This window comes from Quercus lobata, chromosome 10 (assembly GCF_001633185.2).
Source record: "Quercus lobata isolate SW786 chromosome 10, ValleyOak3.0 Primary Assembly, whole genome shotgun sequence".
NCBI classification, from domain to species: Eukaryota; Viridiplantae; Streptophyta; class Magnoliopsida; order Fagales; family Fagaceae; genus Quercus; species Quercus lobata.
Window position 1 is genome coordinate 47799562 of NC_044913.1, and position 26394 is coordinate 47825955.

General features: G+C 34.7%; 1 protein-coding gene across 1 annotated transcript; it reads right to left on the minus strand.

Moving 5' to 3' along the window:
* Nucleotides 1-550: 550 nt before the first annotated feature.
* Nucleotides 551-25441, minus strand: LOC115963155 (isoleucine--tRNA ligase, cytoplasmic). Its single transcript, XM_031082054.1, has 28 exons — nt 24990-25441; nt 24142-24295; nt 22318-22383; nt 21726-21869; nt 20718-20938; nt 20405-20570; nt 17444-17557; nt 16994-17091; nt 15940-16018; nt 14357-14515; nt 12711-12800; nt 11879-12012; nt 11369-11528; nt 11118-11201; nt 10748-10960; nt 10070-10195; nt 8796-8933; nt 8176-8279; nt 8014-8077; nt 5506-5594; nt 5236-5377; nt 4348-4411; nt 4198-4265; nt 2819-2941; nt 2054-2119; nt 1228-1339; nt 961-1052; nt 551-842 (listed from the first exon to the last, which is right to left on the minus strand). Exons 1-28 carry the CDS (start codon nt 25367-25369, stop codon nt 735-737), a joined length of 3558 nt encoding a protein of 1185 aa, XP_030937914.1. The 5' UTR covers nt 25370-25441; the 3' UTR covers nt 551-734.
* Nucleotides 25442-26394: the final 953 nt, after the last annotated feature.

A 26394-nucleotide genomic window follows, 5' to 3' on the forward strand; every position in this document is an offset into this window, starting at 1 on the left:
TGGAACTTGATTTCAGTTGGATCGATTATGCTCGGCAACTCAGTCTCCCGTGCATACCTCATTTTCCCGGGAAAGATTCATATACTTGTCCGGGAACGTTTGACCGATCACCTCTTGGAACTTAATGCCCAACACTTGTCTGTGTATTTATGGAAGCACCAGGGAGGGCGCAGGATGACTGGACCTTTCTACTGGGCCTGCGCCCAAAGCCGGTATGGGACTAGGCCCAGGGCCTGTATGGGCCTGGGATCCCCGCGCTGTACGATTGGGACTGGGCCCAGGGCCTGTATGGGCCTGAGATCTTGGTGCCATACAAAATCTATTTTAAATTAGTACTCACTCTTTGATGAATAAGATTATGACAAATTTTTGGCCTATTTTGTTAAGCTACATTTTTCTTTTTCATCTCTTTCTTTTTTATTTTAAAGATGAATGAAAGATAAAAAAAGAAATTTCGAATAGTAATAGCATTAGGACCAGTTTTCTTTTTGGTTATACATGTCTTATGTAGTCTAACATTATAAACAATATTAATCACTGAGCAGCAGAGTGATTGAAACAAAGCATAAGACCAACTGGCATTAATTTCCTTTAATACATGTAGTGTATGTACAACAAAAAAAATGATAATTTTAACTGCCTGCAGGTGACCTCAATTTTTTCCTGGGCAAAAAAGCGTAGTACAAGGAGAAAAAATAAGAGGAAATAAAAAGGACCGTTCAATGTGAATCAAGTCACTCAGATTTCTTTGTCCTAGAAAAATAATCTCCAACTGACAAGAAAAGGTGTTCACCCAATACCAAATCAACAGGAGGCAGATTTTCAATGCAATCGACTGTAATCTGCAGGGGAAAAAAACAGGTATTAAGAAAGGACCATGAGACTAATACCAAGTGTTTCAGTCAAAACAAACTTCTTTCGATAGTCACTCGAGCAAACAAGCTCAGAGCACAAACAGACCTTTCCATTTCCAAGTTGAAACTCAGACTTCAAATTTGTATGATCCCTAGATAGCAAATAAGTCTCAAGACCTTGAGCAAATTTTGAATTTCCTGCAACCATTGAAAAACATTCTATAGAGAGAAGATAACAAAAAAGGACAAATTCATGGGCAGTTCAAAAGTGCATGGGGATTTTTCTTTCTTTTGGCTCCATTATTATTTTTAAAGAGAGCTTTGGCTCTACTTTTTAGAGAGAGAGGGAGAGAGAGAGAGAGAGATAACAAACCTGCATTTAGTCTATGAATTGCATCTAAATTGAACATTAGTGTAGGCCTTGTCAAGCTGATGACAAATGACATTCCAGAAATCCCATGGAAACTCTCCTCACAAATAATGACCTGCAATTTACACAATGCATGAGAAACAAATATATAAAAATTTAACATATGCTGGACCGCCGTCAGAAGAAAATATAGAAGCTAAATTGCATTAAAGAACTGACTCCGTGCACTCATTATTCCCCATAAACATTCTTGTATGTTCAACAGAAAAGGAAAGACGAATCAGGAGATTTAATCCATGGTACAAGCTATGCACACCATTCGAGACAATTAGTCCATGGAATGGAAGTTAACTATTCATATTTACATCTTGAACCTTCAAGCTCTAAAATATTCACAAGTATGCCATGTTGGGAACTTAAACTCAGATCCATCAGGAAGCAATGATGTTTATATACCATGTTCACAAAAGAATAAAAGATGATTAAGAAAACTCAATCTACATCTAGTGCGATCCAAGATCCATAATTAACCAATGTCCTTCCACTATATCAGAAACCTAGATAGTAGAAGGTATAGTTCCCCATTAATTGTTGCATTTCCCAATCTTTCAATCTGTTTTTTCACCAAAGAAGCAGTGTACGTACCATATAATTTCATCCAAAAAAAGAAACAAAAACAGCTTTTCATTGTTTATTCCAGTAAAAAAAATAGTGCCTATTCTATACTCAAAAAAGAAAAGGTTTGTTTTTAAGAAGATTAAAAGCATAAAGAACAAAGAAAGAATATCAGGACTACTAAAACAAGCAGTGCCTATTCTATGCAACTTACCGCATGTGATGGCTTCACGGCAGAAGGAAGCAAATGGGAACCAATCGCATCTGCAATGTAGGAATCCTGCAATTAAATTAAACAACTGAGCTATGAATATGGGGCGTAAGTGGTAATCATGTTAGACACTTGTTGATATGACACAAGTGTGAGACCATTAAGATTTATATTTGCACAAATTATAAAAAAAGATATGCAAGCACACAAAGAAGCATGTGAGTTCTTTTTTTTATAACACAATACTTGGTAGAAAACACCATTGGCCGCAAAGCAAGGAAAAGACAATCAAATCCATTTAAAAAGGAAGGAATCTAATGTTTGAACTTTGAAAAAATAAGAAAAGCAGGGGTGGGGAGCAACATAGACAGAAGCTAACACCTATTATTAATGTCAAAGTAATTAAAGAAACAGGTGATATAGAAATTCCCAAAAGCAGGGACATATAAGAATATTCATGGAAAGTATTCTCATTTAACTAAACATTGAGAGGCACTTCTTTAATACACATGTACAATGAAGGCACAGGAGGGAGTCACGTGCACGACTAGGACAGCAGACATTCCACATGCTGTCGTAGTGCAACTCAATCCTTCACAATTTCAAGCAATTTGACAACATCAAATTTTTAACTGGTAACCAATGAACGATAGACGTTAGTGGGTAAGTTATAAATATAAACTCTCAAGCAACAACTAGATGAAAGAAGAACCCATATCACTAACAATTCAAGTAGAAAGCCCTCGTATATATACAAGACAATATTACCTGTGAATTCAAAACTCGCTCAGAGAGTGATTTATCTTCATCCAATGAGTTGAAGTAAACCTCAACTATGTCAGTAGGTTCCAATGCAGCTTTCTTCCGTAACTTCTGAATTCTATTCACAATCTACAATGGACAATTTTTAATAAATTCAATCATCAGAAACGTTCCACTTCAGTATTACAATACATTACACACAAGCACTTCAATGAATTCTATTTTTTTTTTTTTGATAAGTAAGAAGAGAATATTATTAATAAAAGAATAGCAAGAAAAGCACACAAAGTTCACGGTAGTGAACAAAGGAAGAAAGAAACAAAAATACAGAAGCAGCCCCTAATCTATACTAATAGAGGAAAGAAAATCCAAAAGGGTAGAACAATCCGAATAACCCCAACAACGAGACCAATCAAAGAGGGTCCGCCGGCAATGCTCTAATAACTGAACCACCGTTTTCTCCTCATCCTCAAAAGACCGATGATTCCGTTCAGTCTAAATAGTCCACATTAAACATCCTAGAACCAAATCCCAAATATCTGAGCTATGCTTCCCAAGCCAATGATACCAGCAAAATAATAAGTCCACAACTGAACCTGGCATGACCCATTCCATCCCAAACAATCGAAAAATTTACATCCACAAAGAATGGGCTATCGAACAGAAAAGTAATAGGTGATCCACAGATTCCGCATTATAACAACACAAACAACAACGATTCGCCAAAGGGCGACCATGAAGCATAAGGTTATCCAAAGTTAGAATTTGACCATGGGCTGCTGTCCTCATAAAAAAAGCCACCTTTTTAGAAACTTTAACTTTCCAAATTCCTTTCCAAGGGAAAGTGGAAGGGGCTACATTTCGAATCTTATGATAAAAGGACCGAGTATCAAACTTCCCACTGCCATTTATATCCCAACAAAGCCTATCACACCCTCCTTCCCTAGGAATTTGGGTTTGGATGAAATGAAGAAAGGAGTAGGAAGCCGCCAACTCCCGATCATTGAAGTCCTTGTGAAAACTTAAACTCCACACTCTGTCATTATCACCCACAGGAGGGCTTAAACTCCACACTCCTTATCACACCCTCTGTGAATACTAACACAAACAATTTAAAGAAGCACCCCAACAACATCATAGTCTAAAGGACACTTACAAATGCATGTCATTATAACATAACAAACAAGTTGACTATACATGCTAGTTTTTCTTTTTAATCAGTGTTGATCCATACATACTAGTTTTTTGTTTCTTAATTGGCATTGCCTATCCATACTTCTATCAGTGTAGACTATATATTCCACGACAAAAAATAGATGTAAGTTACATAACTAGAATGGATAAACACAGCATGTATAATAAGCATAACAATGGTTTGAATTTACCTCACGAGCAACACCAGCCTCAAACAATGACTCATCCGCATGTAAATCCAAAATCACTAAAACATCACCTGAACCATTGAATGCAGATTATGTAAAGACAACACTATAGTCACATGATAAATTAAATTAGACATCGTCAATAATCCATACCATCTCCAGCCGCATCAATCTCCGACTCTGTCATTCCATCAGGACGTTTGAAATCCCGAACAACCTGAAAATTAATAAGGTGACAAAATTGATATGTTAACACAATTGCAGCCCATCACTCCTTAAATAAAATGAAAGACACCAGGAATAGAGTCGGTATCTCATGAGACCACCCTCTCACACGTGGGACCCACCCATGTATCTCATGAGACCACCCTCACACATGTGGGACCCACCCCATGTTGTAAGAGATCTAAGATACTTTTTCCTATGAATAAGCCATGACCAACCCAAGGTGGTCCATCCCCACTGAATGAGACAGGAATAGTATTGTTATCTCCATTATAAATCAAACTATTGTCGCCTAAACATTGCTTAGTGGCTAGGACTACCCATTTAGCACTTGTATATTTCTTAAACCTGAAGTTAGTCCAAAGTTTTTTTTTTTTTAAAAAGGTATCGTTAGGTGTAAAGACAATCAATACTTTGTTAAGCTTCTTAAAGGAATCTTCAAATTGAAATCCAAACATAATTTTACCCTACTTTCCAGTAAGATGACCAGGCAAATACACACAAACTCCTTCCATGTTTGTTCGATTGCATTTCTGATGAAATTGTTTCCACCATTTATGCTAGTGTAAATCGAAGCAATAGTAAGACCAAGGTTATTATTTTTGAGCCATTGGTCACTTTTTCCAAGGAACATATTAAATTTCCAAGGTATTAAATGATACTATTGTTATTTTGCTGGCCATTCAACAGCATCAAGAATCAAATGTTGCCAAGGCAAAACATACACATACACGACCAGTATTTAAATATAAATCTCAAACAGATTGTTACAGAGATATTGATGATATATTGTTTTAGCTAAAAAAGGATTAGTACCTTAATATCAGTTAGCTTCAAACAATGACCAGCAATAATAACTTCCCCGGCTTTTTCAAAGGCTAAAATATTTTCCTGTGACATGGCTTTGACTTCCTTGGCAACTAATCCCATAGATTTTCCAAGCCGCTTACCTAATACACTAGAAGAAAACAATAGATTGGAAGTCAAATAAAAGCACAAAACACGAATGCCTTTTTCTTTTTCTTTTTGATAAGGTACAAAACACAAATACCTTGCCTTTCACAAGTGTTGAAACAATGAACGTACCTAAAATCAGGTTCGGCACGTAAAGAAGCATACTTCAAGGTATCATTGCATGGTACAAGAGAACGCACATTAAGTTCTTCTAGCACATACTGCAAAGCAAACGGAAATAAATAAATCAAATGGCAGCACTGGTTGCAGAAGTTGGGGAAGGATTCATAAAAACATGCAAGAATGACAAGAAAGATAAGACACCTCAGTAAGTGAAACTACATAAACAAGAACCATCATTTGTGTAGTTTTCCTATTAATAACAGTGATCCAATGTATACAATGACAGACTATCGTATTTATTGAACAGGAAAAAACCAGAGCAATATGCAAGCCAACATTTTGCACTAACAAAAATGACGTACAATTAAAAAAAAATACACAATAAATAGTGTAACAGATATCAATAAATTAAGCCTTCCAAGTTTCACCAATGGTGTAACAGAAAATTAGCAAACAATAAACTTAATGGGACAAATATGACGTTGAAATTTTCTCATACTTAAAACTCCCTCCTTTTCCATGCTTCCAGTCATCAGAAGAACCTCTTTGGTTTCATTTTCTAAAATTTAAATGATGTCAAATTCTACTTTTTAATTTTTAATTTTTTTTTTTTTTAAAACGTGTTTGGAAAACCTAAAAACAAATCATTTATATACTTTAGCATACATTAAGGTAACTAATCTCAAAAGTCCCTTTTTTTCACCTTAAGGCAATGAATCAAACAGACCTAACAGACTTGGATGACATGAAATAAGCCCATTCCCATAAAATCTTTAAGACATTCTGCATCAGTCATGCTATGTTAAGACCAGAGAAGTGAAATATAGCTTGGATGAAGAGCTCAACAAACACAACCTCAGGAGTCCACAATGTAAAAAATAATAAAAATAAGGCAAAAACACCATTTTAGTAGTAGTCAATTTGGTTCCTGTTTTTTTCAACTTGCAATCAATTTAGTCCCTACCGTTAACTCATTAACGAAAAATGATTACTTGGCAAACGGTGTGTACTATTGGCACACTACACATCTACGTGGCAACTGAAATAATAATAAAAAATTTATTTATCATTTTTAAAATGACACATCAGCATTTTTTAAGAAGCATTTAAATTATAAAAAAAAAGCATTTAAATGAAAAAAAAAAAATCATTTCTTAAATTTATAGAAAAAATAATAATAATAAAAAAAAATAAAACCGGTAAAAACATCTGCAGGGCTGGTTCAACTTTGTTGCTTCCGTCTGGTTTAAATTGAGGTTTTTTATTTTTATTTTTTTTAAAACCAATTCTCAAACCTTCAAAGACTTGCTGATTCAAGTTTAATAACATTTGCAAGGCTGGTTTTAGAAACCTCAAGCAACTGACAAACCATTTAGGCACTCTTCAAGCCACTTTTAAATCTCCCATATCACCACCTTCAATTCACAAGAGCCCCTCTTTCCCCCTCTCTAACACACATTTTTCCTTCAGACCGAGATCAAACAATCTTAACGACAATGTTGTACGAGAACAACAATTCCAGATCCAGATCTACAACCAACGGCGAATCTCCTCCTCCAAACCCACAACACAAAATAGCACTAATCACTGGAATTACTAGCCAAGATGGTTCGTACTTGACCGAGTTCCTCTCAACAAATGGGTTCCTCGGTTGGTTTTGGATCTGCAAAATGTGTTGGTGGCTGGTAGGTTTCAATCGAGGTTAATTTGGGGCTGTGGAATTTTCATTTGGAACTTGTGGGTCTTGCCAATCATGTTGTATATGTAGATGTGTATGTGACCAAGCTTCAATGGTGCTGTCATAAATTGTTTCCTCCATTTTCTTGGCAGCCAAACAAAGGCTAAGAAAGAATTTGAGATTAAAAAAAAAATTCTATACGTAAATTTGAGAAATAAAATTTTTTTTTCCCATTTAAACGTTCACATGGCATATTTAAATGATAAATAAATTTTTTATTATTATTTCAATTGCCATGTAGATGTGTAGTGTGCCAACAGTGCACACTATTTGCCAAGTAAGCCTTTTCCGTTAGTGAGTTAACGGTAGAGACTAAATTGATTGCAAGTTGAAAATAATAGAGACCAAATTGACTATTACCAAAATGTAGGAACCAAATTGACTGTGACCTTAAAATATAGGGACCAAAATTGTGTTTTCACCTAAAAATAAAGGCATGGGATCACTTTTTTTCAATACAAATGCCTACCCAAACTCTTTAAAAATGAAAAATAGAATAAGAAAAGGAAGTTGGAGGAAATCTAGATGAACATTTGGTAGGGACTGACAATAAAATCGGTAAAATAAACTAGCTTACCTTCTAACAGAGACCAAAAGACTTATTTAGACATACAACAATACCAATACGAGTAACAGGTTACAGGCTACTAAATATGATTAGATAGGAGATACTACTAGAAAAAAAATAGCATTTATTAGAAGCAAAGTAGATCAACTAACTATAAATACAAATACAAAGAAATAGAAGTACAATATAAATTGACAATATTCATGTATACCTCTCTTAACTTTCCAGCTATGTCATCAAGAAAGTCTGCATCAGGGTGAACTACTACCATCTCCCTGCAGTTGCTCGGAAAAGAATAAAACAATAGTGAGGGTGACATATATGAGAACATGTACTCAAAGAAACAGCAGAAGCAACAAGAGACAAGCTTAACCTTAGTGGTGCTTTAAGAGGTTTGTTGTGACGCTCACGAATGTTGCGGGCAAGATCAATAATAGTCATCATCCTCACAACACTTTGTTCAATTCGTTCACCCCTCTGAGAAAAGAAATAAAAAAAGAACGAAAAGGAAATGCAATAGCAGGGTTTCAGAAGTTGCTAAAAGTTAATCAGTTCAACATCAGAATTAGCTAGAAACGCTAAATTAAATCAGTACTAGGATCTCAATAAAACTTTTTTAATATAGGTATAAAAGGAAAAAAGCTTAAACAACTAGTTGGAATTAAGGCTCTCTTGAATTGTTTGTAAGGTACTACTCTATAAACAAATGGCACAAATTTTGGGACAACTGTTGGTGCAGTAGAAAAATGTTTAGGTGAAAGATTATTTCAAGTAGATATCCAATTTAACATTAATTTCATGGCCTGAATAACCAAAAATAATTTTAGAAAACAAAATCAGTTAGATATGATCGGCATACGTGAATTAATCCTGATCAACCCTTCAAAAATAGAGGAAACAATAGAGCACAGACTTTTAAAAAGGAGAGGAACATGGAATAAGAGGAAGAGGGAAACATTAGAAGGAAATCACCCAAATGAAAGTAACCCATACCTTCCCTTCTTCTTGAGGAAATCTGCAGTAATGAATACTTTCCTCTGACCCATTGGTAACTTTTCGAAGATTTTGATATAGAACTTCAGTGAAGAATGGTGTGAATGGTGCCATCACTTTACATGAAACTAGAAGGACCTAAAAAACACATAAAAAGACCTAAAACATAAGTGAATGTTATGATGCTAGGCATTTCCTCAATAGCTAAATAGCACGTTGCACCAAAATATGAATAAGCAGAAATAGAACACTTGGAAATGTGACATAAGAGTGTCCCTAATCTAGAACAATTTCAATGCTCCCAAATTACAAGCTGCATCAATTAACAGCAGGAGCTTGAGTTTAGATCCTTTTCTTTGATGATAAGACTGGAAGTTACCCATCCAAATCAAGTTCTCCAATAATTAAATAGTAATCAGGAAGAGATTCAGTACAGAATAAGCATTTATCTAGGTAAAGGAAAGATTTACATCCCCTCATGAAGGAGAAAAGGGGGAAAAAAGCATTCATAATATTATGCTTGTAGATGAGAATAAATTGCTGAATGACCAGAAAGCTTAGATACAATTATACAAAAAAATAGCTTGTTTCAAATTCAAGCCTATTACTTCGGGGATCTAACCACTAGGCTGCACCCTGACAAGTAAACTTTTTCAATGATGTGGCATACTAATTTGGGAATGTTGTGAAATTGTTGTGGCTTTTTGTTGTGTCCATAGCATTACTTATAATATAAAATCTAAATATAGCATTTTATATAGTTTTCTTGTGCTTTACAAAATATACCCAACTAATTTTTAGTTTGAATAGTATATATTTTCACAAATTCAAATTTTTTTACTAATAAAAGAGATGGCTCATGTTTCAACAAAAATCTACAGGATGTCCACCAGGCAAGCAATTTGCAAACTAATCTGTAAAATGAAACAACTAGCTGATGAGCCATATTGTACTTAAAAAATGAAATTAACTATGCAAAGTAGATAGACAACTGGCACAGTAACTAAAATAATGGGGATTACTGGATAAAACCACTATAGCAACAGGGACTCCACCAATTGGAATAGGGACCAACTAGCAGTATCAGGACCATAAATAAAACAAACCACATAAAATAGGACTAATTGTGTGATGACACCATAGGTCACGTAATGGCATGCAATCCAAATTGACTAATACTTAAAAATAAATAAATAATTAAATTAAATTAAATTTAAAATTTAAAATTTAAAAATAAATAAATAAAAAGAAGATATATGTTACTGCCATCATACATTATAAAGAGTTGAAAGTGCCATCCTACAATCTTCTTCTCCAGTACGACCTTTAAGTCTCTTACGGTTGAACCGGACATATATGTTTGTAAGGTTGTCAAGAAACTTCAAGAGATATGGAACCACCTGTACAGTTAATAGAGCCATTAAAAACTGAATTTGGTTTCAATACATTCAAACATATATACAAGCCACCATTAATTTGGCAGAGCCCACACGATATTGATAATGTACTATTGACAATGTTGTTCTCATTGCCATTCCAAAATACTTGTCTAGTTCAAAAAATATATACATAGAATTACTTTTTATATTATTGTTGTGCTTTATCAAATTTATTCTAATACCAACCAAAATGTTCTTTCAGAACCTGAAAACATCAACATCATTTCCAAACAAACCAAAATTCTCAGCACATAAAAAACAGATCATATCACAACATAAAAGAAAGTGGAATTTATTTTGATGAACATTTTAGCCAATTCTCTTATATATTCTTCTTACATGCATTTGTCCGGCAATTTACCATTTCCTATGCACAAAAATCAACTATTCTATAATTAGTACCAAAAATTCACTTCAGACAATGATTCATTGTGTTCTAAATGCAATGGTCCTTTTTTTCAAGGGCTAAGCATGAAGTATCCACTACAAAGTAACAGCAAATAGACAGCTAACCGTGTAAAGGCGATAACCATCCATTTCTTGGCGGAAAAAATAAATAAGAGACTGTGTCGCTGAGTTGATCCACTGGTCAAGCACATTAGATGAATTTTGAAGAGTGGCTTGATCAATAGGAATGAATGGTGCAAGCCCCTCAACCTCAAGTCTCTTTGCATTCTGAACAAGGAATCTATATGCATTGTACCAAGGAAGGAAAACATCCCTAACCTGGGAAGAAATACAAATATAGGAAAGAGAGATTCGGATCAATTAGAGCATTAAAAGATAAAAATACACAAAATAGATATCACTAAAGCTTACTGAAATTGAAATCAAATGGAACTCTAAGGAAAAAAGCTAAAATAAAAATGAACACAATACTCACAACACCATGAACCCCTTCCTTTTTGAAACGTAAGGGCTCCGCACGCACCACTGGGGAGTTTATGATGTACAATCGTAACGCATCCTGCACATAGAAAATAGGACATACACCTTAGCATGAGTGAGAAACAACATTTGAGTAAGTGGATCAAAATAGTGAAAAACAAATTAGAACAACCAACTTTATCAAACATAATAACACCAAAAATAAAAAATAAAGACGACTTAGACAAGGATTATGTAATAACTTACAGCCCCATAGTTATCAATGACTTCCAGTGGTGAAGGATAGTTTCTCAAACTTTTACTCATCTTCTTTCCATCTTCTGCCAGGACAAGTCCATTGCAAATGAGGTTCCTAAATGCTGGTTTATCAAATAATGCAGTAGATAACACCATGAGAGTATAGAACCTGTAGAATGAGAAAGTGATTAAAAGAAGTAAACTGCTTGGAAAAACAGATGTTCCTCAAGTGTAGTACTGGCACAAAGCAGATAAGAATAAATTCTTCCTAGGCAGTTGAGATATTCAGTACTCTATCATCAGAAGATGAACACAGATCCCATCAAACAAGAAGGGATTATATTGATGATTTGATTAAGCAAGTTTGATGTTCCACTGTTGAAAGTAAGGTAAACAGATGTAACAAATTCAATCAAGAAATGGTATTCAGAAACATCAACTACCATGAAATCAAGGATTCATATATATCAGAACCTGGCAAGTATCATAAAATAGACAGCTAAAAGGCAGGAAACCAACCATCCACGAGTTTGATCCAGTCCTTCAGCCACAAAATGCCCAGGAAAGTTGTTCTCAAAGAGTTCAACATTTTCAAAGGGATAGTGGATATAAGCATAAGGCATGGACCCACTCTCAAACCAACAATCAAACACCTGAAAAGATAAAACAACATTCTAACATTAAAAAACCATGCAGCAAATTAGCATATCTGTTCAAAATCAGCCACGCATATATACCATATAAACAAGGGGAATACACTTGATTTTTTTTTTTTTTTCGATTCCAGGCACATTAAAAAGCATCGTGGAAAATTTCAAGGCAACCTCAATTCCACAGGAGAAAAATACAATGAACAGAAGAACCCAAAAACTATAGAGCACAAAAACATATAGCTCTTCCCAACTATTGAGAGGCCTAAGACTTTTTACTCCTCCCAAATGAAGACCACAACCACCAAAAGAGGAATAACTAATTGGCTTTGCTGGAAGGAAAAATATAGATGTCATGAGAAACACCCATTTGTATAGATAGGCGAGACAATAATTTTAAAATGGAAAATACAGAAGTTGTGACTCAATAGGAGTGGATAATTAACATCACAAGTCAACATGGTCGCAATGTCATGAGAAACTCCCATTTGTATGGACAGGTAATGCTACTGCTAATGTATGTCTTTCAATTCATTTACCACTTCCATTTCATTATTATTTCTTCTGAATAAGGAAATATGAGGTCAAGACTAAAGTATGTACAGAGTGATATATCTAAATGTAACCATGCAATTAAAACAGCAAAAACCAATGATTTAAGCCTAGGCACTCTACTGCATAGCCCGATTCAAAAATCTTACATCATCCACTCGTCGAAGCACGCCATATTCAGGACCACGCTTAGAAGGAATGGTGATATGATCAATCTTGTGACGGTGCAGATCATCCGCCTGTAGAAAGCAGACATTAAGATAAGCACACATGCATGGTTTCAAATATTCTCCAGAATGGCAAGATAATCAAGACAAAAACATTTTTTGGGTTCTTCTATTTTTATTTTTCAACAGGAAGTACACAATATTCTGTCCAAAAAAAAAGAGAGGATGAAGGACAAGACAAAAAAGACAAAAAATTGGCAACAGAAATCAAGATCATCTAAAGAACATGAGTAAGCAAGACATTGCCTGGCCACATAGAAAACCAGATTATGATTTTACAGACAAGGAGTGCAACAACATCAACCACTTAACTACTCTATACACTCCAGATTTCGCATAAGCATTACCTGACAGCTATCCACACTACAGCCACTGTGCCACCAAAGCTCCTCATCCAACAACCCACTACCCAATGGCACAAGTACTGCTCTTTGTTAAGATCCAAAAAGGCTCTTGTACAACAAGAAAAAATATTACAGATTATCTATGACACATTGATGTTCTTACAAAAAAAACCTATCCCTGCATCTCTTCTAACATCTACTAAATAGATTTAACGTCTTAATTTTGGAATTATTTTCTTCTTCTTCCTCCCTCTGTGTGCGCGCGTGCGTGTGTTACTCAATTATTCTTTCTCAATGATATTTGGGAAACAGCAGGGCAATCAAATTAAAAAGCTCCAATGGGCTCTTTTCATGCCAGATATCATGCGAATGAAGTAATCTCAAATCGCCAATCACAACAACTATGTAGCATGAAACTATATATCATCGCACAATAATCAAAACATGAGAAAATTAGAGGAAAAAAGAGGGGGGGGGGGGGGGGTCAAAATTCTTTATATCTAGATATAGAGATAAACCATGATAATCACTTTTACTATGACCTCTTTCTGAGAGGACTACATCATCAAGACAAGTATCAGTTTATATGGAAAGTTCATCAAAAAGAATAATTAAAGTAGACCAAGAAGATAAGGTTCTGTAATATCATGATTGAGACTTAGTAGAGGATGCCCGACTTTCCCTCAAATCACCAATAAGTGAAGGGGTCCAGCTAGGAGAATGTTAGGTTTAAGCCAAATCAGGTACCCAGTCCAAAAACATTGAAAACATTAATACACACAAACACAACTTCAGTATGAACAAAGTGCATGTTTGTGCGTCTTGGTAAGTTATACATGCATCCCAGTAGGTCATGAATCCACAACCATACCCTGCTCCCCTTCTTTAGTGGGAGGAGATGTCACTGATATGAATCCAGTGCACATTAGTTACAAGCAAAATTTGTAAAACACCACCCAAAACCTGAAAGGGGGCGGGGCAAATTGAAATAAATATTTTATTGAGATTATTGTTTTCCCAAATTTGATTCCAACAATCCCCCTAATCTCATAGTGTTGTGCATAATTACCATTTTTTTCTAAATAATAATACCAATTAGAGACACAATTTCTAACAAAACTGCAAAGTGAAATAGTCAATTCATTCAAAGTTGGATGCATTAATGTATAAAGATACAAAATTAATCAACCATGAGAGAAAGAGAGAGAGACAGAGAAATCAAACCTTAACACCAGAAAGCTTTTCAAGTTTCTCAATGGAATCCATGACTTCTACTTCCTCACCATCTTCACTAATCCAAATAGGAAGAGGAGTACCCCAAAATCTACTTCTACTAACTGCCCAGTCTCTTGCATTTTCCAGCCAATTTTGAAACCGTTTTTCCTTTAGCACGACAAAAGAACAGATAGCAGGTGTTACAACAACTAAAAAATCTATTACATATTTTCTAACAGGGGATACATATCTCTACTATCCACAACATTAATAAATGTGACACCAAAATAATCTGTAACTTGTTTATAATTATAACATAGAATAGTTCAAGAAAATCAAAGATTCATAATTCAGCTGAAAGAAATAATCAACTTTCTTCAAGTAGTTTAATTTTCTGAAATCTTAACCACCAAATATTTGGGCTCATGCCACCTATATATATTCATCAAGAAGGGCACCATTATAATGTAGCCACAGTTTAATTATAACTGATGACACATTGAGGAGTAACCAAAACTGTAGCCACAGATATTCTTTAGTCCACCCTATGACGGAATAATAAAAGACAAGCATCTCCAAAAAATGCATATTACAATCACTCTACATTTCATAATTCTGGATATATTTTATGAATCATTCCATTATTCATGATCCTTTTAAAAACACACTTTGAGCTTCCTCCCAAGGGCAGAGTGCCCCTATATGAGGGCAGTACATGGTTCGATTCATCAGTTATAGGGAATATTTATAATCACATAACTAATGAACTAAGTCAAATCACAACTGAACCAAATAGCAATCGTACGGGTTGGCATGTTGTGTCTGTTCAAATTAGGATTGAATAAATGGCCAGAAGGAAGAATGCAATTGGACAAAGATCAACTGATCGAGTGTATCAATGAGATCAAATGAGAGAATAAGGTTGGTGAAAAGATGATAGACGAGATCAGAGGAGATCAGCTAAGAGAGGAAGATATGAGAGAAGAGAGTGACACTGCTGATGGGCACAGGAGCAACGATGGAGGAGGCAATGGCAGAATTGGAGAGGCATAGGTGACAGGTGGCATTGAAAAGGTACAGAGAATGGGGATGGGGTTAGAGTGAGATTTGAGTTTAGGGCTGTTTTGGTTGGATTCAATAACATCCTGGTGACAAGTTTGATTTAAGAAAATTACAAGGTATACGCAGTTTCTTTGTATAACAATGTGTATTATCTTTGTTATATGAAAAAATATATTTAAAACAGTTAGTAATTAGTCAATTAAGAAACTATGAGTGAGCAAACAACTAGGTGTGGTGCAGGTTTGTCTTCAGGTTGGTTATTAGTTAATTACAAAAATATGAACCTGCACAAATCCAAAAAGTCAGGTTGCAGAGAAATTGCAACCAGGCCAAACTATTACACTCTCAGAAGCCAAACAGATTGGGCCAGTTTCAGTTTGTCAACATTTGTATAATAGCTAGCATATAGAAACTTTATGGGAAAACTTGTGCCGTCATAAATTCTATCTAAAACTCAACAATTGTAGACTCAAAAAGGCTGCCAGCTTTTTTTGAGAAGCCACGGCCATTGTTGCAGTGAGATACTATACCTTCACAAAATCTGGAACCCAGTAAGTCTCCTTGTTGTTTCTAAGCAATTTCTCTTTCAATGTTTCTACTTTAATAAACCTGGACAAATATAGAATAGCTTGATCAGGAAGAATAAACGGTAAGAACACACACAGAAACACAAAATGAGGAAAAGGGAGGAAAAAAAATACAACAAAATGAGAGTAAAGAGACATCATATTAAGTAATGTAACTGTGTGAGCCTGTAACATCCCCAATCCCTTCCAACCTCTTGAGTGATATCAAAACACATCCCAAGAAGATGGATAATATCAATGACAAGTCAACAAATACAGTCCACTTTATCAACATGCATTGTATTACAAAGTAAAATTGAGTTGCACATCCACAGAATAGCGCTAACCCCTCATTTGCTTTTTTCTATCTTCCATTCAGTCAACACGATTATCCATTCTACTTTTAACAATTACCTACTAAAGATCAATCTCATATTTATTATTTATGAAAGTATTAGTCGCAACAAGTTATTTATTTTTAAAATGCTTTAAGAATTTTTAAAGTGTAAGCATTAACATCCCTACAGAACGAAACTTCCCATGATTTTAACTTAGAAATTATCTCTCCATTATTTCTGAGGACTTCCCATGTCAGCATCAAGTACAGGAGAAAACACCATATTGGCAAGATTCCATACAAACCAATGAATAGAAAAACAACGCAAAAATTAAATTTAAGCATCTGTTCCCAATAGCTGGAATTTTACAACCTTCAGAATAGGGTCACGCCAGCAATTGTTAGCAAAATCAGACATGTTTTTGAAATATTATTTTATGGTAACTGAGTGAGTGGCCCCGGGGGGTGCAAGAGGGGAGGAGCTGAACCATTGAACCCGCTTAAGGTTGGAAGCCTCATGAAGTGGGTGCAAAAACTTATACATAACCCAATGACTTTAAAAAAATAAAAAAAATAAAAAAATCGGTTAAAAGAGAATTGGATTTGGGAAATTAACAAAACAGCTAGCTACAATATAAATGCAGTCAAGGTTAACAAAAAACTTAGTAAGAATGCACTTACCAGCTTGGAACAGCTCGATAAATCAGAGGAGTTTTTGATCTCGGGCAAAAGGGATATGAATGCATAAAGCTTCCTAACTTAACAAGCCGACCTTTTCCCTGAGCAAATACAAAAAATTACAATATAACAAAGAAAATGATGGAAAACAAGTAAATGACACAGTGGGTATAAAATTTATAACATTCCACCCAAAACATAACTTTGTTTTCAGGTTCAAACTTTTCTTTTTAACTTTAGTTGACAATGATACTTTAATCTTTCATTCATTGACATCCAAATACTAGATTTAGGACATGAACTCAGAAATAAAGGAATTCATACAATTACAAGATAAGTATTGAATTGTATAATGACACAACTGTCAGCAATATTTTCAGAGTTTTCACCCACACAAATATTATTGTTATTATCCTCTAAGCACTCTCATAATCAAATACGTCTGAACCTTACCTTAATTGCTTCAATAATATCCTTATCTGCATCTTTCACGTACTGCCCACTGAACTCAGAAATTTTTGTAGTAAAGCAGCCATCATCATCAACTGCCACAATTAAGTTCTCACCCTACAATAGAACAAAACAAAGCAAAGGATGAAGTATCTCCAAGACAGGACAGAAAATTCAAGCATGTGTGAACAAATTTCTTGGGGAATTTAAACATTAATGAAACCTTCCAAAAATAATGCAAAACATAGAGTGCACCAGAACAAACAGATGAGCAAAAGTAATAAAATTTCAGTTACAACATATTTGGGGGGAGAGGGTGAGTATTTCATATTGCTCATTAAACAACATAAGTAATACTACCTCCGTCCCAAATGGTTGGACCTGTTTAGAAAATCAAACTTTTTAAGGAAACATCATTTAATGAGTTGTATATCAGTTAAAAGGTACAAGTTTCCAAAACTGCCCTCATTGATTTATGCACGAGAAGAATGAAATTGACTTTTTAAAAAAAATAAAGGGTAAGAGGGAAATTTTATTTATTTGACTTTTCAAAGAGGACTACATTTTGGGACGTAAAAAACTGAAGTGCATAGATGATGGCAGATTCCCATCATGAAATCAGAGCAACAGAGCATCAAACTTCACCAAAGCAACATAACTTACAGGAACCAGGTGATTTTCAAGATGATTTTTGTATGAGTATAATGTGCTCTATTTTTTTATAAATAATGAAATTTTGTTGAAACCAAAAAAGAGACCTAATTATACAGGATGTATACAACTGGGAACAATACAGTCACACACACAAATTACAAGCATCCATCAAAGCATTAACCAAAACAATAGAATGACTACCTAAAACTGTCATCCAATCTAAAAGTTTATGGAAGAAAAGTTTCAGGTCTCATCCTGTCCTTTCAGTGTCCTCAAAGCTCAGGTTATTTCTCTCCTGCCAAATAGACCACATCAAGCAATGAGGGACAGCCTTCCTAGTAAAACTATTGTGATGAAGCCCAAACTTTCCTAGCCAACAAGCTCATAGCTCAACCAGAGTCTTCGGCATTATAGAATGAACACCAAACAAAGCGAACACCAAAGTCTACAACTTAACAGCAATTCGACAATGAAGTAAGAGGTGGTCTACTGATTCCCCATTACTTTTAAACAGAACCAATCCAATATCAAAACTTTTCTTTCTGCATGTTATCAATCATCAAAATATTCCCCAAAGCTACAGTCCAAACAAAGAAAACCACTTCGCAGGGGACCTTTGGCTTCCAAATGCTCCTCCAAGGAAAGGAAAAATCACTGACACAAGCCAAAACCCGGTAATAGCTACTAACCTCAAAACCCCTTCTTCCTAGTTGGCAACCAACAAAATATCCATGAAACTAGATAGGGAAACACATTCTCAAGGGGCTATCCCCCGCCAGACATCCTGCCAAAACTTCACTCTAGCCCCATCCCCAACCTCAAACTAAATATAATGAGAAAAGGCAGGCCAGCCAACTGTGATAGTCTTCCACAGACTCACACCATAAGGACTAGTAACAGGATAAGATCACCTGTCTCACCCCTCACTCCCATACTTAACCCCTATCACCCTCCAAAACACATCTCTTTCAGACCCAAATCTCACAGCCATTTCCCTAATAATACTTCATTAAAATGTCTCAAACTCCTAACAGCTAATCCACCATACTGAAGAGGGGCACAAACCTTAGACCAATTCACCAAATGGAATTTTGATTCATCCCCCAACCCACTCCAAAGAAAGCTTGTTGGAGTTGTTCCAGTATGACATACTTTATATATCTGCAACTAATCCAATTCAACACTTTTTTTATACATATCCAATATGATGTTTTTTATTTTTATAAGTAACTTAATGACATTAGAAAAGCGCAAAAAGAGGCATTGTCTTGGTACAAAGGGGTATACAAAGAGAGAGACCGCCCCAAAAAATACAAAACAAAAAAATCAAACAAAGAAATTAACATCAAAAATATAAATCACCTAAATGTCTATGAAGCGAAGCATGGAGAAACCAATAGAATTTGAAGTCTACTTGTCTAAAGTCTTGAGAAAAGAAAACTTCATATGTGGCACCAGCAACTCCCTTTCCACAAATGCATGAATATTCCACTTTCCAAAGACACCACACAAGGCATTAAAACCAGCCATCCAAGTTTTCCCATTGTTGAGTTTTCCTAAACTCCCACTCTCAGAACCCAACATACCAGTCACTGAATTAGGCATTACCCAACCAACTCTGAATAGACATAACAGTAGATTCCACGTCTCCTAAGCAATTAAACAGTATAAGAGAAGATGGTCCATGGACTCCCATTGGATTTACAAAATATAATGTGCTTAAAGACACATTTTTATTTTATTTTTTTAAACAAAAAGGATAATAAAGACAACCACCATGTATGGAAAGCTTCTACATCTCCCAAGCAATTAAACAGTGTAAGAGAAGATGGTCCATGGACTCCCATTTAATATACATGATATAATGTACTTTAGATACACACATTGTTTTTTATTATAAAAAAAAGGATAATAAAGACAACCACCATGTATGGAAAACGTCCAATGACTAGACAATTCTAAAGTGGAGGGGTTTAGGAAGGAAAAGGAGAGGGAACAAAAGATGTAGTGGAATAAAATGTGAAACAAAAATGTTCAAACAAAATAATATAAAAGTGGAATAGAATTACATAACAAAATCCACCAAAAATACAGGAACTAATGTTAAAGAACATAATAATTTCAACAGAAAGGTCAAACCCAAAATGTAAGAACTCCAAACATTAAGACCATATTTTCTACAATGTCAGAAGCATGACCACACAGAACATACAAACAAGCTCATCTAAAGGTACTAAATCAAAATTTCCAAAACCTCAAGTCTGCAGCATTATATGCATCTTTAATTAAAAAATAAATAAAAAAGAAGACCTTGATTATCACTTGATTTTCAATGCACACACGATAATCATCTTCACCAAATGCAGGCGCACAATGCACAATTCCAGTACCACTGTCATCGGTGACATAATTGTCCGCAATAACTTTAAATGCAGAGTCAGAGTACTCCTTAAAATAATCAAAAAGTGGTTCATACCTGCAGTACACAACCTTCCAGTTTCAGTACCCCCAAAACCCATAATCATATTTTACTAAAAAGGAATTCACAAAAACAGTGGTAATCATCTGGAAGTAATCTGATGACAAATAGTAATTAAGCAAAAAGAGTAACAGTAGTGCGCACTTCAATCCCACCAATGAAGCCCCTGAGACTTTCTCCAACACTTCAAAATGATCCAAAGCATCTCCAGTTTTACCAGTTGAAGATCCCTTGGTCTTCGGATTGGCTTTTTTGGAGTCATCAGTAGATCCATTAGCAACATTTGGTTTGCGTTTCTCACTAGGAAGTGCTGACAAACGAGATTCAGCAACCACATATACTTTTCCAGAGTACTTGTTGCGAACCTGGTATTCTTTTCCACCTCAAATTAGATACCAAAATAACATATAACACAGAACACTTCCACATATTGTAGGCTATATATATATATATATATATATGACATGAAACGGATACCATTATACAGTTATACAGCAACAATGTTAAATACAGCCACAAACAAAAACCGGTAAATATGTGCCAAGAAAATGAGTGGCAATCTTTACAATCTTTAAACATAATCAGTAAACATACTGCTCGGCAATCTATTTATTTAGGAACTATCAATTAACTTGATAAACACCATATATCTTCTTCTTTTTTTGGGTAAATAAAATTCCAAATTTGCAAAGTAGGGAGACTCAAACCTGTGTTTTGCTACTTGATAGCAGATACCTATGTTAAAATACACAAATATCTTAGATATAACAAGATCTAATGCAAATGCAGTCACATAAGCCTGACACTTTAAGGCATGAGCCTCCAAGGACCCCAACTTCTATATGAAAACATAATTAAAATAAAAATTGAAAAAATTTAAATAAAAGTTAAAGACAGAAAGAACTTCAAACAGCCACCCTTCAATCCCACAATTTTAAAAACCCAAGAATATTTTATTTTTATGCTGGGATAAATGTTAAAAATGGAGAATCCTTCCAATATAAGTCCTTCAACCCAATCCAACAACAACCAATATAATCATCTTATTTAAAGGGTAAATTTGGAAATTTTATATCATAATACTCCGTCTAGCTGTGTTAACAGTCTACCACAGAAGCTCACATAGAAGTTAACTAAACATATTAAACATACCTTCACATAGACAAAATTGGCATTGACACAAAGGGCAAGATTACTAGGAAGGGTCCATGGAGTTGTCGTCCAAGCCACAAAAGCCACCTTGTGTGGATCACCAATTACTGGAAACGTCACCATTATTTCAGGGTCAGGGACATCCTGTATCACTCCTAGAATGTTACATAATTGAATCTATATAATCAAGGTTCAAGAATTTATATAAAAATCAGTCATTTAATTGCTTTAAAACCGAAATGATAGTTTACCACAAGAGTGGCCAGAACCTAGTTCCCCCAATTTGACTGGTTGGGCACAGCCACCAATCATGAATAAGGTTTTTTTTTTAGAAAGTAGGGAACCTTTCTAAAGAAGAGTCCTTTGGAATCACCTCTAGTCAGTAAAACCTACGGACAACTAACCCCACCCACAAGAACCAATTGCCAGATAATCCAAGGACATTCACTCCTAAGGGGCTAAGCAATCACAGAACAAGGTATAAATAAAATTACATCATACCAAGAACAAGTTATAAATAAACACTAAAGACTATTAGTTCGGCAACCAACCCTCACATATGAATGGTAAACAGAAGTTTCAGATCACAAACCCTATATTCTTGACCGGCTTCAAAATTAGATAGAGGTGTCTTGCAACCAGTGCTGTATGGCATGACCTGAAAAACACAACATCCAAGCAATTAAATTGAACCCACTTTAAAATTTTAAAACCTCACCATCACCCAAAACCATAATAATTGTAAGAATTATGGTTTAATAATTAAATTCACAAATTCCTAATAAGCTTGAACTTTAAAGATAATCTGTAATTTATCATGATATCAGAACAAGTTGTCACGAGCTTCAACTTGTCTCAACTCTACCTCCATATAAAATGCTAATTCCATGTGTTGGGTCCCCCTTATATTAGGGGGGTGAGGGTTGAGGAAAAAATGTTAGAATTTTTATTATGATTAAATTCACCATTTTCAGATAACTTAAGATTTTGGTATAATAAGTAATTTATCAATAACAATAATAAGTTTTTTTTATACGTAAAAATAATATAAAAATTCAATTTAAATCTCTTTTAGTCCTAGAAAATGCAATTCATAAAGATTCAATATAAGAAGTGGAGAAGCACATTAGGAATGAGGGAGAACATTCGATATCTTGGATCAATAATCCTAAATATTGAGAGATTGTAGATAAAGTGAATCATAGTTGTGTGATCATAAAGAATCAATGATTCATAAAGATTGAGAGATTGTAGATAATGTAAATCATCAGATTAGAGTAGGGTATATGCAATGGAGAAGAGCATTAAAAATACTGTGTGGTCATAAAGTAAAATACCTATTAAGTTAAAGGGAAAATTTTAGAAGATTGCTATAAGATCAGCTATACTCTATGGTACTGAATGTCGAGCTGTTAGGAAGAAATATTCAAACAATAAGTGCAGCTGAAATGAGAATGCTAAGATGAATAAGTGAAAATACATTGAAAGATAGAATTTAGAATGAGGAAAATCACTTAAAGACAGGAGAAGCCCCTATTGATGAAAGAGTAATGCTACATTCAAAACATTTTCACAACCATTTCACAAGAAATCCCAAGTGACAAATTGTTACTGGTTCTAATCTTGGCCTACCACTAATATCACTTTGTTACCCTCCAATAACAACTTCCCACTTAGGATTTGTTGTAAATTGTAGTGAGAATTTTGTGGACGTAGCAATAAAAAATGAGAGAGAGTTGCTTGAGATGAGTTGGACATGTTCAAAGGACTCAATTAACACAAGTAAGAAATAATTTTGACTCAAGTTGAGGGCACAAAAAAAAAAAGGTAGAGAGAAAAAATAAAATGTCATTTAAGTAAGGCTTGGTTGATGAGGATTGGTGGGAAATAAAATAAAATAGAATGGAGAAAAACATACATGTGGCAGAGGCTTAGTTGTTGGTAATTTCCACAAGCGGGTAATGGGTCTTGAGTTGAAAATTGCACCCTCTCTTACAAGGAGAGAAGATGCCAATTTGAACTACAGCTCATTTGCATATGAGAAATTACAACACAGACATTATAACTTTCTAGTATCACTGACTGCCAGCATAAATTAAATAACTACTTCAAAACTTAAAAAAAAAAAAAAAAAAAAAATCAACTTCTTCCTAGTGCTAAAACTATCCAGCTCCATTAAAGTGAACCATCAACAACAATAATTGAAACCATCATATCACATCAAAAGGAACTCAGAATGAAATCCAAAAATTTCATTAAAAATTCATTACGCGTCAACTCAATAAGAAGGCCATTTCCCAAATTAGAATATGAAGAAGCACATATTTAACAGTTAACAGTTTCGCTAGTAACTACCAAATTCTTTAAAAGAGAAACAAGAAAATTCAAAGATCAACGGATCGAGAAAAATACAGACCTTGAAACCCTTATAAACAAGATCTTTTTCATAAAGTTGGGCAAAGACCCACCACACACTCTCCATGAAGCTCAAGTCCATGGTCTTGTACCCGTTTTTGAAGTCGATCCACCGCCCTGTCCTCCACACTATCTTCTCCCACTCCTCCACATACCTACCAAAACCAAATACATCGTCAATACCTTCAAAATTCAATGTTTGTCAATTTAGTCCTAAAAATGAGCCAATTTTAGACATTCTTTTTCACTAAAAATTAACCAACAAAGTTTATAAAACATCTTATTATTTGTTAGTATTTTTTTTTTTTTTGAAAATTAAAATAAGAATGATTCAATGCCTTTACTTGCTAACAAATTGAGTTGCTAAATGAACAAAATTTCAACTTTATGAACTAATTTGATAATTTAAGTAAAACTTTTTTCACTTTTTTGTCAATCCAGTCCTTAAAATGAACCAATTTGATCTTCCTATCCAAATCTGTCAACGAAGTTTAAACATTTTTTTAAAACTAAAAAATTCACAAAATACATCATTTAAAATATCATTTTTTTAATAAGTACATTATTTAAAATATCTTATAATTTCTGAGGACCATTTTAACAAAAAATTAAAATTTTTATAAATTAAAAAAAAAAAAAATTGCTTAAATGCCTTCATATGCTAACAAAGTGAGTTGCTAAATTCACGAAAATTAATCTTTATGACCTAATTTGATAATTGAAGTGAATCTTTAATTCATTATGAACAAAAAAACATTCAGATTATTATTTCAAAAATAAAAAAAAATTAAATGCCTTCATATGCTAATCAAAAACGCATGAACAAGAATTTGAAATGAATTGAAAAACCTGGTGACAATGCTTCGGCACTCCTCGTTGTACTTATCAATCCCTAGCTTCAAAACGTCGTCGCGTTTCTTAAGATTGAGCCGGCGATCGATCTCGTTCTCGACTGGCAAGCCATGGCAGTCCCAGCCGAAGCGGCGAGTGACGTGGAAGCCGTTCATGGACTGGTACCGGGTGACGATGTCCTTGATGGTGCCGGCGAGGATGTGGCCGTAGTGAGGGAGTCCGGTGGCGAACGGCGGACCGTCGTAGAAGACGTACTCCGGCGAGTCTTTGGTCCGTTCGAGCTGAGTCTCGAAGGCCTTGATCTCCGTCCAGAGACGGAGGATTTCCTCCTCGCGTTTAGGGAAGGAGAAGTCTTTGCCTTCGCAAACTTCTTCCATTGTGGCGGAGGCGGATGGCTCTATGCGAGAGGAATCAGGGTTTTGGAGTTTCGACGCTAAAATGACTCTGGAGGATGTGTGGGTTTTGTTTTGTTTGTTTGTTTGTTTGTTTTTTTTTTTTTTTAGTTGGACGAAAATTACGGGTCGGGTCGGGTCAAATTTGATTCTTTTTATTCGGGTATGGGTTTTCCTTTAGAACCAGTCATATACTGTTGACCACTCCAGTTCCGTCACTTTGGACGCTTTCCCGTTGTTGAGTTTTTGTCTTAATTTTTTTTTTTTTTGCAAAAGAGATTTTGTCTTAAAAATTTGATTAGGAATTTTGGTTCAAATAAAAAATGTAATGCTAAGTTTACAATATTTATTTTAGATTAGATTGTTACTTGTAATAATTTGCTACCTATAATTTATTGTGGTTTTTTTTTTTTAGAATCAAGAATTTATTGTTGGAAAAATAGTATTGAGTGAATAAGAAATTCATATTTAATTTGTTCACTTGAAAATGTTATTAAAAGTGATGAAAATCCTAAGTCCCACATAGGAAAGGGAATAAATAATATATGAGTTTATATGCTCATGGACCGGACATTGGGTTGGGCTCTGGTATATGTGGACTAGTCCCTCTTGTCAAAATAATAATTTTTTATTCTTTTATTTTTTGAGTCAGTCAGTCTATGCACAACAGTTATTATTTGAACGGTGTGTCTATTCACTAACATATATAAATTCATAGTTCCTCATTCATGAAAACTAACTTTTCTGGAAAAAAAACTCTCCTAGAGAGAAAATATTTTATGCATTTATTTTGAGTTAAAGAGAGAGAAAGAGACATAGAGTAATTCATAGAGCACGGACCTTGTGTGATTATTCTTCATGCTGTAGATAATTTTATCCTGGGAGGCAGACGTCTGTGAGTCTCAAAGAACCACAAATTGTGTGAGGAGCGAAATCTGCTTTAAGGAGATTTTGTCAAACACAAAACTTGATCTGAATTATTCATCCTTTACGTATTTAGTTTGTGTGTT

Excerpts from the sequence above, each read along its gene's own strand:
- LOC115963155 (XM_031082054.1), bottom strand. The coding sequence starts at position 25,369 with ATGGAAGAAGTTTGCGAAGGCAAAGACTTCTCCTTCCCTAAACGCGAG. Across the intron at positions 8,934-10,069 it reads CACTTTCAACTCTTTATAAT|GTCCTTCTAGTTTCATGTAA; the intron begins GTATGATGGCAG and ends TGTGTTTTTTAG. Across the intron at positions 5,595-8,013 it reads TAGCTGGAAAGTTAAGAGAG|TATGTGCTAGAAGAACTTAA; the intron begins GTATACATGAAT and ends TTTGCTTTGCAG.